Genomic DNA, 14,003 nt, shown 5'->3' on the forward strand with positions numbered 1-14,003 from the left:
GGCATCCTGAATTGGATCCTGAAACAGAAAAATAACATTGTGTAAAGACTGGTGAAATTCAAATAAAGTCTTAGTTTAGTAGTTTTTTTTGTTTTTAAGAGTCTTCTTTGACCAATCTACCTAAAATGTCATACTTCCTATGGCTTACTGTTCTCTAACCTTACCTTATCTTTTCTTTCAGCTTTGCCACTTATTGATTATGTTATATTAGCTTATTGTCTGTCTCCTCCCAATAAAATATTAGCTCCATGAGCAGGGGTGGATGGAAGTTTTATGAAACCTGAAGCTTTGTGAGTCCTTCCTAAGAAAAAAATGCAAAGTTAAACATGTAAAATAAGGTACCAAAATGGATATCTACTTAATATAAGAAACCAGAACTAACAACTTTTTAAAATCTGACAATTCACAGAAACTATATCTTTATTAATTGCTTGTCACATTTCTATCTATAATTTTTCTATACTTTTGCTGCATTTTTATTTGACTGCTTCTGTATGTAATAAAATTTTATAATTTTTTTAACACCTTTATTGGAGTATAATTGTTTTACAATGGTGTGTTCATTTCTGCTTTATAACAAAGTGAATCAGCTATACATATACATATATCCCCATATCTCCTCCCTCTTGCGTCTCCCTCCCACCCTCCCTATCCCACCTCTCTAGGTGGTCACAAAGCACCGAGCTGATCTCCCTGTGCTGTTTTTAATAGAGATAACACGAAAATAATTCAGTCTTTCTTCTGGCATGGTTTGACCAGTTTGTTATCGTTATTGGTACATGGGATTTATAAATATGCATCTTGACACCCAAACTCACTGTAGTTCTATTGCAAATACACACCCTACAAACACAGAAATTCTAATAAGTTCTATTTTGCAAGATTCCCATCAAAACAGAAAAAAAATGCATTTATAACTGTGTATACTACATTACCGAGTATTTGCCAACAAGAGAGGATTTCTGTTTTGGCTAAGTATTGATAAAACTCAAATCGTCTGCTAATAATTGTGTTGATGACTGGAAGAAGGTTTCAGAGATAGCTTCAGATTCTGTATGTTACAGATCTTGTTTCTTCATATAGCCATAAGGTTTTGAAATTGGCCACTACTGGACACATTTTATTTCATGATATGTCCTCTGGACCTGTAAATTTGTGTCACATGGTATGTAAGTAGCGCAGTAGATGGTGGGAATATTCTTGGAAGCCATTCCTACATTAAAACAACTTAACTTCGTACAGAAGTGGCTGCGTACCATCTATACACAACCTACTAAACCCAGACCAGATATATTCCTAATTCAATTTCTCCTTAGAAGGATTCCCAATATTACTTCTGCCACTCAGTGTCATCTGCTATGAGGGGAAATTTGATGGTAAAAAAAAAACGGAGTGGAAAGAGACAACATTCTTAACCAATTTCAGCTCAAACATCTTCTGCAAATTTTATAAAATGTATAAAATATAATCCAAGCCTTAGAAAAAGGGGCTTGAAGCTTGTTTCATCAACTTCAAGGTCCATGTCCATAAGAGTGGAGACTTTTTTTTGTTCACAGCTGTATTCCTGATACCTAGAAGAGTGTCTTACATAAAGTAGGTATATGATACATATATGTTAAAAGAGAGAAAGGCAGGAAGAGAGACCGAGGAGAAGTGGAGTAGCTCTTTGCATAATTTGGATTACAGAAGCATAATATGGCTTCTCCACATTCGGCAAAAAATAACTATCCTTAGAGTTATTTCCAAGGAAGGACAATGCATTGGGCCAAATGAGGTAGTCTAGGATACTAAACCACTCCACATAGTAATATGTCAATACAAGGAGGTGATGGGCCTGTTTGGACTCAGAAGTAGGCAGAACTATGAGATGGCCCAGGAGAAAGAGGTCCCGGATGATAACTTGAGTAGAGTCAAGAGAAGAAACTAAAGTTAAGATGGAGGGTTTACATACGTATAAAGACCCAAGGAGGCACCTCTAAGAAATGTTGGGGTACTGAAGGCTTCTCCTGATGACTTTGGAAAGGCTAAGTTGTTGATAAGTAACACAGCTGTGTGTCCATGCTGCCTCATCAATTCTACTTCGCACTGATATTCAGTAGCAACACACCAGTGTGGCGACTCTTCAGTTAGAATGTAGGAATATTTCTATAAATGCTGGTAAACAGTAACTTCCTCAGATCCTCTGAGACTTGACCTACAGCCATGGTCATCTTAGCTCCTCCTCTGAAATCCCTCAGACCTCCCCACAAACCTGCAACCAAGTCTAGGAATAATACCTTGCTTCATCCATAAGTTTGGCCAGTGCCTGTACTGTGCTCATTATTAAATCTTCTGCATATAACCCCGGTTCTACTAAGCAGTCGACATAGCTGCATGGGAGAAATCATGAACTGAGAGGAGGCCTAGTCTCACCCTCCTGGTACCCGTGGATTAGCCTAAGAACAGAGCAATCTGTTGCTTAGATTGTTTTCCCTAGGGCTGAGCTTTCTCAGGGTAGAGCACTGAACAGGTAGTTCACTTCCCCATCAAATTATGTGAGGGCATAAGCCGAGTCTGTCCTAGTCATTGCTACATTTTCAGCAACTAGCACAGTGAATGCACATAGTAAGTACTCAATAAACATTTTTTGATTAAAAGTTGAACAGTAAAGAGGAAGAAGGTAGAATCTTAAAGGTCTAGACCTGGAAATGTCATCTAAAATCTTGAGAAAAAAATCATTAGAAATGTTTTCTCGTATGCAAGTGGGAAATCTGAGGCTGGACAGGTTGAAAGTCTTGCCCAATCAACCATGTGAATTATGAATAGAACTGTTGAAAAACTCTGGCCTCTTGTATCTTCATCAGTGTTCTTTTCACTGCACTGGGCTCCCTCTCTTTGCTCCAAGAATACAAGTAACCCCGCTATAGGGCTTCCCTGGTGGCGCAGTGGTTGAGAGTCCGCCTGCCGATGCAGGGGACACGGGTTCGTGCCCCGGTCCGGGAAGATCCCACACGCCGCGGAGCGGCTGGGCCCGTGAGCCATGGCCGCTGAGCCTGCGCGTCTGGAGCCTGTGCTCCGCAACGGGAGAGGCCACAACAGTGAGAGGCCCGCGTACCGCAAGAAACAACAACAACAACAACAAAAAAAAAACAAGTAACCCCGCTATGAATTTCTCATAGCATGGAGAAATTCAGAGATGATCAGTACTGTTGTCCACATAGGAAGTGGAAATTTTAAGTAAACTCCAGGATTACACAGGAAGTAATCTCATATTACAGCTGCAACTGGTCTTGCTTTCTTCCTATTCTGGGAACTGGTGGGCAGGGTGAAGTCATGAGTTTGAGCAGAGTGGGAGAGTTTGGAACAACAACCATGGAACGCGCAAAGGGAAGTCAACAGGAGTTAAATAAGAAGATTGCTGAGAGCTGAGAGAATGAGGTTGAAATTAAATAGGATGACTGTGCATGGACCTACTCAGTATGGTGCATGAATTTTCTCAGCAATGTTGGCAACGATAAAGAAATACTCAGCCCAAAACATTGATAGTGTTGAGTTTGAGAAACCCTGCCCTAGAAACATTTTAAGTGTTTAATGGCCACATGTGGCTGGCAGTTACTATATTGAACAGCACAAATATAGAACTTTTCCATCATTGGAGAACATTCTACCATACAGCTCTGGTCTAGAAGATTTTCAAGATCCTTTTTTAACCTCTGAGGTCCTAAGCAAATCAATGAAAGAAAAGAACATGATAGTAAGGATGCTAACAGAAAGAAAAATAAGGCAACAGAATGAAATAGAATTGCCTTTAGAGGCATCAATTACCAATTATTGCCACTAAACATAGAGAGTTCATATCTGAAACATACAGGCCATATTTTGATTCTGTTTCACACAGAGTGTAGTGTTTAGATCAAATTAATTATTGACTAAAATTAATTAAGCATGTTGACAAACTAAACACCACTTTGGAATCTACATTGTGACTACTTGTCTTACTAGTTCTGTTTTTTTTCTGTTGTCAACCCACTGCTCTAGCTACAAGTACTGTCCTACTTCTTTTTTGGGCAGAGAATATATATAATGAAGGCTTTCTTTAGAGTGAAATAGGCGGTAAGTGGGATTTACATTTAATAATATACCCCAGTTTTAATAATAAGTGGTTTTGATTCTCCCTTTGGGAATTGAAATAAAACTCCGTGTTGCTCATACCTCACCTGTGCTTAATCCTGGGCACCTGACTCCTGGAGAAAGATGAGATGTCTCTGATCTCTTTAAATATCTGAATGGCTTCCAGGCAAGACGAGGAATGTTTAAAAAATTTATCCAACTGTAGAAATAAGAAAGTTGATTACTGATTGTCCTTGCAGTGGAGCACTGGGAATTGTTGGATGGATCCTTGGTAGATTAATTCTATAGGGGTGTGCACCTTTTTTTTTTTTTTTGCGGTACACGGGCCTCTCACCATTGTGGCCTCTCCCGTTGCGGAGCACAGGCTCCAGACACGCAGGTTCAGAGGCCATGACTCACGGGCCCAGCCGCTCCGCAGCATGTGGGATCTTCGCGGACTGGGGCTCGAGCCCATGTTCCCTGCATCGGCAGGCGGACTCTCAACCACTGCGCCACCAGAGAAGCCCGGGGGTATGCACCTTTGATGGGCTTTCTACTTGTAGAAAATCAACTGTAATGCAAATGACTTGTTCACAGCAATGCAAATAAATTTTATCTGTAGAGATATAATTGATTTCCCTCTGGTGGAAAAGATAACCTCAAAATTTTAAATTCATTTCCCTATAGGATGTTAATCAGCTTTTTTTGTTTTTTTAAACACAAGTCAGTGTGTTTTTTTGTTTTTGTTTTTTTTGGCTGTGCCGCACGGCTTTTGGGATCTTAGTTCCCCAACCAGGAATTGAACCCAGCCCCCTGGCAGTGACTGAGTCCTAACCACTAGACCGCCAGGGGATTCCCCATAGATTTTTAACTTATTATTAGTAAAGAACTTTCTGACAGTGTGTACTACCTTCCAATTGATCTTTTTTTTTTTTTCTTTTTTGTGGTACACGGGCCTCTCACTGTTGTGGCCTCTCCCGTCGCAGAGCACAGGCTCTGGACGCGCAGGCTCAGCGGCCATGGCTCACGGGCCCAGCCGCTCCGCGGCATGTGGGATCCTCCCGGACCGGGGCACGAACCCACGTCCCCTGCATCAGCAGGCGGACTCCCAACCACTGCGCCACCAGGGAAGCCCCCAATTGATCCTTAAATCTACTTACCACCCAACTCTGTGCCCTGGGAGGTTGATTTCTATGGATTACCTTGTGGGCACTGCTAACTCAGAGCTGGGACTAGAATGAGGCAAGAGAGACACCTAGGGTAACACATATAAAAAGCACTCACTCTCAGGCCCTGATAGAAAGTGCCTCCTTAAATGTGGTGCCCTAGGCACTTCTCTAGCCTCACTCTAGTCTCAGGCCTGTCTTAAATCCAGACTTCAGATTGATTTTAGCCAATAGCATTATAGTCAGAAAAGCGCAAGAGGAGAGTGAGGTTCTGGTATTTATTATTACTACTGTAAGCAGAGAGGTAGGGGGTCCCCGGAGAAAGAAAACCAAGCATGGGTTTCTTGATATAAGAGAAGTCATTTTTGGTCTAAGCCATTTTGGGATCTATTTGATGCTAGCCCAGGCTATTAGACTGAGTTCCAGGACAGTGGCTCAGGACTCAAGGGAAGATTGATGACTTGCAGTTTGAATTGCTCTGGTGGTTCTCTCCCTGCCACTCCTTCCATATCCACACTCAGTGTTACATGATTGAATCGTAATCTTTGACAAGAGGCATTTTGGGAAAGTACATTGGAAAATATATGTTGGAATTTGAGGAAGCTAAAGAATAAGGTCCATTTTCCCCACCCAAATTTGGGAGTAACTGGGAAATAGATGCAGCAGGTAGTTTGATGGCAATCATAACACAGTTCAAGCTGTTTGGAGAGTGTGGCTTAGGTTTGAGAGCTAAATGGACTTGTTTAGGACCGTGTTCTGCTTCCCTGTCTCCAAGGATGGGATTGCCCACCCAACGGAATGTTTGAGTCTGCAGAATGCACACATTTACCCCATATATTGCTGCTCCCTCTAAATTGGGTCAAAGAGGGAAGAAAAGAATCAATTCCCTAGTGTTAACAGCCTTTTAACAGATTAGTCCCATGCAGTCAAGAAACTTGGGCTAATTGCTTCCACCCCTAATGAGGCTTCTCAATCCTCGGTGGAGAAAAGTGGTGCAATGTGTAGGGCAGGAGACCATGGGCGTTACCATAGAGAAGTCCCTCTCTCCACAGGGCAACAAGAAGGGAGGGGGAATAAGTGCTCTTGTCTAACTTTCCCTTACCTTTTGAATTTAATCATTAAGTTATGTTCAATCAGGGGTGTGTCTAGCACCCTTTGGAGAGGATTTTAGCAGCTATCAGGGAAGTCCTGCTCCTACCTTTATGAGATCGCTCCAGCAGTGTACCTTTTTGGATTCTCCTAGGAATATTGGTTAATAGTGTTAATTTTGTGTTCAGAAGGCTCTGAAATACACATTAATCGTTATTTAACAGAGAAGAACAAACCTGATTCTGTATTGGATCTATTCCTTTAGCTCTAACCTTTGTGCTCTGTTGCCTGCGCCTAGTCATGCTGGCTCTGCACCTTTGTAAAACAGTGTTGCCTGTAACCTGAAAACTACACGACAGCCCATCCTCAAGGCTCTGCCTCCCTTGACCTTTATTTAAAGGTGTAACACTTTTCATTTATATAAAGTTGCAAAACAGAATAACAGTTGTCTTGTTGGAGGTTTATAGGCACATCATGACCAGACCTGCCTGGGCAGCTGCAAGAACAAAGGATTATCACATCCCCTCAGTGTGCAGCAACCAGCCACATCCCCTCCACTCTTAGTATAAAAGAAGCCTGAATTCTAACTCAGGTAAGAGGCAATTTGGGACACTAGTCTGCCATCTTCTTGGTCTGCTGGCTTTCTGAATAAAGTCACTATTCCTTGCCCCAACACCTTGTCTCTCGATTTATTGACCTGTCATGCAGTGAGCAGTACAAGCTTGGACTCAGTAACAATTATATTAATTCAATTAACTCGGAGACCATGATGTGTCAAGAGTAAAAATTTCATTTCCTATTTTATTTCCCATCTCAAATTATGGCCAGCCCATCACCCAGCATAAGTCATCAGAGGCACTGTTATGAGATTAATACACTCCAATAATAAAATGCTAACACAGAAATGCCCAATTTTGAATACAACTCCCTCAACTATAAAATTTCTTGTGAGAAATTAAATTCAAAGATTAAAGTCCCAAAGAGATTGTAATAGTCTGACTTTGTTGTGGAAACAATTGTACATTGTCTTAGTGACTTACAATGCCAAAAAATTATTTTTTGATCATGTTACATGAGGGCTATGGGTTGGGTGAGGCTCTTCTGGGCTTTGCAGGATTCAGCTTGCCTTGGTTCCGAATGTCTTCTCATACTGGCACCCAGGTTCAAGGAGTGGCCACTACTTGAGACATGCTGATCTCATGGTGGAGGACAGGAGCAAGAGGGGCAACGTTGAATCATGTAAGTCATGTCTACTCACATTCTATTGGTTAAAGTAAGTCCCATGGCCAAGCCCACGTCAATGGAGTAAGGAGATACACTCCAACTATGGAGACACATGGAAAAGGTAGGGAGGAAATGAGTAATTGTGAACAAATTGAAAATATCGTAAACAAGTGTTTAAAAGTTTTGCCTTTATGAATTAAAGTCTCCAACCTCTACTTCTCTCCCATCTTTCTTACCTTCACTTCTGCCACATCTCTCTGACTTCTGCATTCCTCTGCTCCTAAGGGATCATGTGATTACATCAGGCCCACCAATAATTCCAAATAATCTCCATATTTGAGGTCAGATGGTTAATAAACTTAAACCCATTTACAAAGTCCATTCACAACTGTATCTAGTGTTTGAAAAATAAGGATCAAGAATCTTGGAGAGACATCTTTGAAATTCTACTTACCACACTGGCTTCAATAAGAAAATAAGAAAAATTATTTTTGAACTCATTTAGTCCTGGTGCTTGTCACTGTCTTCTAGGAAGTTGGTTTATTCAAAATATCCATTCCTAGGGGTCAATTCTGGGCATTTCTTTTTTGATATGAAATTAACCTTTTTTTTTTTTAGACTTTCAAATGTGTTGGCATAAATTTGCCTGTAATATTTCCTATGATTCCTTTGCTCGCTCCTACGTCTATGGTTGTTTCTTTTCTCATTCATAATCTTATAGTGCTTTTTTTGCTCCTTTCCCTTAAATCAGGTTTGAGAAGAGCTTATCCATTTTAGTGTGTTTTAAAAACAAACACACAAAACAACAACTTTTGCTTTTATCTATTTTTTATACTGTATTTTTATTTCTAAAGTATTTTTAATGTTTATCTGTATTAATGTCTTACTCATAATTGCTTTTGGTTTGTTTTATATGTTTTCTGTTTTCCAAAATAAGAACCTCGGGATCCTTTTCACTGAACTCTTTTCACTAAGAAGAAAGAAAGAGGAAGAAGGAAGAAGGTAGAAATGAAGAAGAAGGAGGAGGAGGAGGAGGGGGACGGGAGGATGGGAAGGAGGAGAAGGGTGAGAGAGAGGAAAGAAAAATAAGACCTACACTTTTCTTTTAAACCAGCTTTTGCTGTTGTTCCATAAGCTTTGAAATGAAGTGGCTTCCTTTTCATTATTTTTCACTTTATAGTTTGAGTTTTGATTTCTTCTTTATCCTTTCTTTATTTTTAAATAGTTAATATATTTGGATTCTGTTTAATTTTGATTTCTTTTTATTGGGTTATTTTTTTAAAAGGTCTCTACATTCATTTAAAAAAAAAGTTAAGTGTTTTTGTGTAGCCTCGCACATAATCCATTTTCTATGGACAAAGTCAAAAATTTATTTTCTCTGTTTCAAAGAAACAATGAAACGGGGTTTATATCCACTACATCAATTTTATTAATTGCATTATATAATTACTCCATATTCATACTTCTTTTTTACCTGTTTAACTCTGAAAGAGGTGAATTGAGGTCTTCCACAATAATTTTATGTTTTTTAAGTTCTCCTGAGATTTCCAATAGCCTTTGCTTTATATAACTAACTGTTCTGTTGTTTGGTACATATATAGTGCACCAAAGATGCTGTTATATCTTTTTCAGATATTGTGTTTTCATTATTACATAAGGCATAAGGTCCTTCTTTGTCTTATTTATTGTTTCTAATCCTAAATTTTAACATCTGATATTAATAATGCCACTCCAATCTCTTTTTGTTTCATTAGTCTGATATCTCCATCTTCACTCCTTTATTTTCAAGCTTTCTTTATTGCTTTAATGATATTTCTTATAAACAGTATACAGTCATCTGTTTGTATCCACAGGGGATTGGTTCCAAGGCCCCCAACAGATACCAAAATCCATCATGCTCAAGTTCCTTATATAAAATGGAGTAGTATTTGTATAAAACCTATACACATCCTCCCATATAGTTTAAATAATCTCTAGATAACTTATAATACCTAATACAATGTAAATGCTATGTAAATATTTATAAATACAGTGTAAATGTAACTAGTTGCTGGTTCTAGGCAAATTCAAGTTTTGGTTTTTGGTATTTTCCAGAATTCTTTTTTTTTTTGGACTACTTTCTATCTGTGGTTGGTTGAATCCACAGATGTAGAACTCATGGATACAGAGAGCTGATTGTATAGTTAAGTGTTATTTTTAACTCAGTCTGAGAGTCTCTGTTTCTTAAAGAGAAAATTCAACCAGTTCAAATGTAGTATGACAGATACTTGATATCAATGTTTTTATGATATTATGTTTGTTCTTTCTCATTTTCCATACATTTTTTAATTAATTCCATTTCTCCTTATTTTGGAAGTCTTCTTATATTTTCTATTCAGGTAACAGTTAACTCTTCTATCAATTCAGATTACAATTGAGAGTAATACATACAACCAGTGTTTTATAAAAAATAGTGTAATGAGTGTGTGTGGGGGGGTGTCCGTGCTGCACTTGAATCAACTTAAGTGCTTTTATTATTTTTCTTATCAAATTATCCCTGTCTCCTCTAGCATCTTTAACTGTTCTATTTATTTAATAGCTGATTGCTGAATGAGCAGGACTTGGCAGGATAAGCAAACAGGAAAAAACTTTATTTTTTCAGATTTTTTTCTGACTGTTAATCCTACAAAATTACTATGTTTGCTTATTCCTCCCCATCCCTAGGTGAAACCTCTGGCAAGTCTCATAATTTTGCCCTTTTCTCCATTACATCCTGCCTGGCTGGCCACCGTCTACTTGCTGTGCCCCTTTAGATGGCTTGTTGTTTTTCTTAGTTGGCTCAGGGAAGCTCAGGTCTGTTTTTTGCAATATCTAGTGACCACAGTTGTGTAAATGGTAGAAGGTAAAATCCTGCCCATTATGGACTGGTACTATAAGAGCAAGCAGAACACGACCTCTGTTGAGGCATCTGAAGGAAAATTCATGGACCTCTGACTTCCCAGTTTGTTCATAGGTTTACAGTTTCCTTGTTGGTCTCCTGGGGACCAATGAGACCAGGAACACTTACTTACACAGGACCAAAGACAACCATTCCCTGGGTAATCCACAGATCCCAAATGCTAGCTAGTCCCTGGATACAGCACAACTTCCATTATTACCTTCTAACTCAGAGACTGGTTTCTAGGGCCATATTCAGATCTCAGCATCAGAATAGAAACCATGTCTAATCTTGCACCCCACGTCTTGCAGATGCCAGCATCTATTTGGCTGAGGAGATAATAGATTAAATCTGAGAGTGGAAGAGAAAGGTGCTGAGTTTATGTCACCATCTTCCCAGAATCCACTGCTCCCTGCTGTCCAGCTATGTCAATGGCCAATCTCAGCCAAATGGAATTTTTAAGTTGATTTAGTGCCTTTCTAAAGGATAAAACTCACAAGTTCCAGCAGAAACTTCCAAAAATAACATACAAAATCCTCAGTTCTAATTTGAGTCTACTTTGGGCTGAAGTCTGGACACTGATTGTAGTTAGGTTTAGCATTTAATTTAGAAAAGATGGTAGTAAGACACTTGGGGGAACATCTTTTAAGATGTTATGCTTACACTAAGAGCAGGAGAAAGGATGGGAATAAAAAGGGAAATTTAAATGAATGCTTACCATACTCAAGATACTCCACACTGTTGTTTTAATCTTAAAAATGATAATACAGTAAAATAAGGTACTGTTGTCCTCATCTTAAGGCAGGGATACGGAAAAGTGAGACTCAGTTTACATTATTTGCCCAAGTTTATTCATAACTGCCCAAACCCAGGGCCTACACCTGTTTCTCTTGTACTGAATATCAGGAAACCCTACCGTCATTACTTGGGCTATTATTGGGTATATTTTCTCTTTCTTGTCATTTTTATTGTTAATGGTTAAGAAGAGTCTGTGTTTTCTCTTCTGAGCCAGCAGGGTAGTTAGGGAAACTATTTTGCTTTGCAGTGAGCAGGGGAGGAGTGAATATGGGGGTGGGGTAGAGGTAGGGGGAGAGTGGATAAGAGCAAGCAAAGAGAGCAAGAGGGTCAATCCCTGTTTTCTGGAAAGAAAGAAAGAGGACTTCATGACTTTGAGTTGCTGCAGCTGCTGCTTCTCCTCCCCAGCCAGTAACAAAAAGAAAGGTAAAGAGCCAGGGAAAGCTTGTGTGTTTCCACCCTACTACTTCCTACATACCTGAACCCACCACCTTATCTTGAACCCTTTTTCTCTTGCTCTTCCCTCATTTACAAAGTCTCCAGTTACACTATCTTTCCTTCATCTCCATTTTCTCTACTTGTCATCCTATTTGAGAGCCAAAATCTGCCTCTACTGTGAAAAGATGTCCAAGAGTAACACTGATGACGCACAATAAAGAAAACCTCCAGTCAGTGGAAACAGAGAAGCCTGAACAAGTTTACCTCCTTACCCTGGAAAGTTTCCAAAAGACCTCCAAAACCTTCCTTTAACTGAAATGCTTCTAATTAACCTACTTCTCCTCGAGTACTAACAGTTAAGATTTTTTTTTTCAAAGTCCTTAAACTAGCAGATTGCCAATGAACTCTTCAAATGCAACTTGTTTCTAAGGTGAATTCCGTCTTTATAGTGTTTGGGTTCATGAGAAGTTAATGAGTAGATAAAATAGCAATATAATAATATATTTAGAACTTTTAATCCTTTAAGGATTTGCTGCCAAAATTATTTATCTTATTAAAGATAAATTATTCTTTTAAATTATTTAGCAATTCAGAAAAAAGTCAAAGTTATACTTGGTAAAGGCATTATATAGTAAAGAAGTTCCAATGTTTACTAACAAAAAGGTATTTGAAATTTTACAAAGTCTTTTAATTGCATGAATTGCTAATGTAATACTGGTTTCTAATGATTATCCAAAATGCTGCTACAATGATTAATTCCACATGCATCAAGTTAATGGTATATTTGTCTTGTTTGATATCCAATTATGGAGCAAGGTTATTGATGTTATTTGGCTTCCGACAGCAAATTTCCAGAGTCAGTCTGTGCCATTCTTGGTCCTGAATCTACTTTACTGTAGGAATGCTGATGATTGAGGGATCTAATTGAGATAAGAGAAATTCCTGAACTAGTTCCTCTTGTTGATCATTATTTCCTAATTTTGTCCTCTTATTTACTAAAAATAGTATACCACTGTTGGTTTGTAATTCCAATTTCTATACTTTGTTTTCTTCTACCATCCACTAGAACATTACCATTTAGACAAGGATTTCTTCTGTGATCTTGGAACTTTATTTGCTTCCTGTTACCCAAATTTTGCTGTATAAACAATATTTTATGAGGTGCTTAATTTTTACTTGACAAGTTTAACAAATCATCCAATGGTGTTACATTATTTATTTTATGGACTTTGAGTATATTTTTTGAAGGCTTTGAGCAATATTTGACAGGCGAGGCACTCAATTTGCTCATTGTTTTTACTGTAGAAAACGTTTTTTCAAATTTGCCGTTTTAGCACTCATTTCTTGAATAACAGTTTTATCAAGGAAACCCACAGATTTTTTTGTTAGGCTGGAAAAAGTCTGTGAAAAGTTATAAAGTTTATTCCAAGATACGTTTTCAAATATCTGCTTGCTAGTTTTCTTCCTTAGTTTATCATCTACAACTCTACGGCTTACTTCAAAAGATACTGCTTGTATAGCTTTCTTCTGTGTTGTAGGCAGAGTTCTTTTGGGTTTGGAAGGAGTAGTAAATTGACCTCTAGCTACAGATTTGAGCATTCCACAATTTCTTTCTAAAACAATATTTGATCTTTTATATGGGTAACCATTCCCATTTTCCATAGAATGGGGAGGAAGCCTGTTTTTTGTCAAAAGTAACATTTGTACATATCCAGTCTCATGGAAAATTATGGGATTTGTATCATTTTCTTCCTGTGGATTAAAGAAGAGAGTATTCATCATCAGTCTATTGAGGCAAGAAGGCTATAATTTTTAAAACATGAAAATAAAATCGTAAAGTATTCTAGAAATGGCTACATAGAAGTTTTTAATATAAACAATAATGGTATTTAAACATACAAAAAAGATGTCCTTGTATGTGACACACTTCTTTCTCTTGACACTCTGTTCAGATGTTAGGAGTAAAATCTGAACTTTTGGCCTCCTAAAACCCTTTTTGAAATAGAGTGAGATATAAAGTCTTTATGTTTGGTGTTGTCACTGGGAAATATGATAGTTGGTGGGATGGAACATTGTTCTGTCATTTCTTAGGTTTCCATGTCCAGAAATAAGCAGCATACCAAAAAATGGATTGAGTCAAAAATCAAAAGAAATATAACTGATTATAAGCCAAAATTACAGTCTGAGTATCCTAATAAGTTCAGACAGTGGAAAATTTTCTTTAAAATAATTATATTCATTACTATACCCCAACATTTAGCACAATACTTAGCCCAATAAAAAGT

At 38.3% G+C, this 14,003-nt stretch overlaps 1 protein-coding gene across 1 annotated transcript in view; it reads right to left on the reverse strand.

The window, feature by feature from the left end:
• Positions 1 to 12,883: 12,883 nt before the first annotated feature.
• LOC307187206 (uncharacterized protein C1orf141 homolog) overlaps positions 12,884 to 14,003 on the reverse strand; it is a gene marked incomplete at both ends in the record, with an annotated part of 36,832 nt that continues 35,712 nt past the window's right edge. Inside the window, 2 exon segments of the mRNA XM_079923012.1 lie at positions 12,884 to 13,047; positions 13,050 to 13,470. Of these exon segments, the coding sequence (XP_079779138.1) occupies positions 12,884 to 13,047; positions 13,050 to 13,470 (585 nt within the window).

This window comes from Stenella coeruleoalba (assembly GCF_951394435.1).
Source record: "Stenella coeruleoalba genome assembly, chromosome: 1".
Lineage (NCBI taxonomy): Eukaryota > Metazoa > Chordata > Mammalia > Artiodactyla > Delphinidae > Stenella > Stenella coeruleoalba.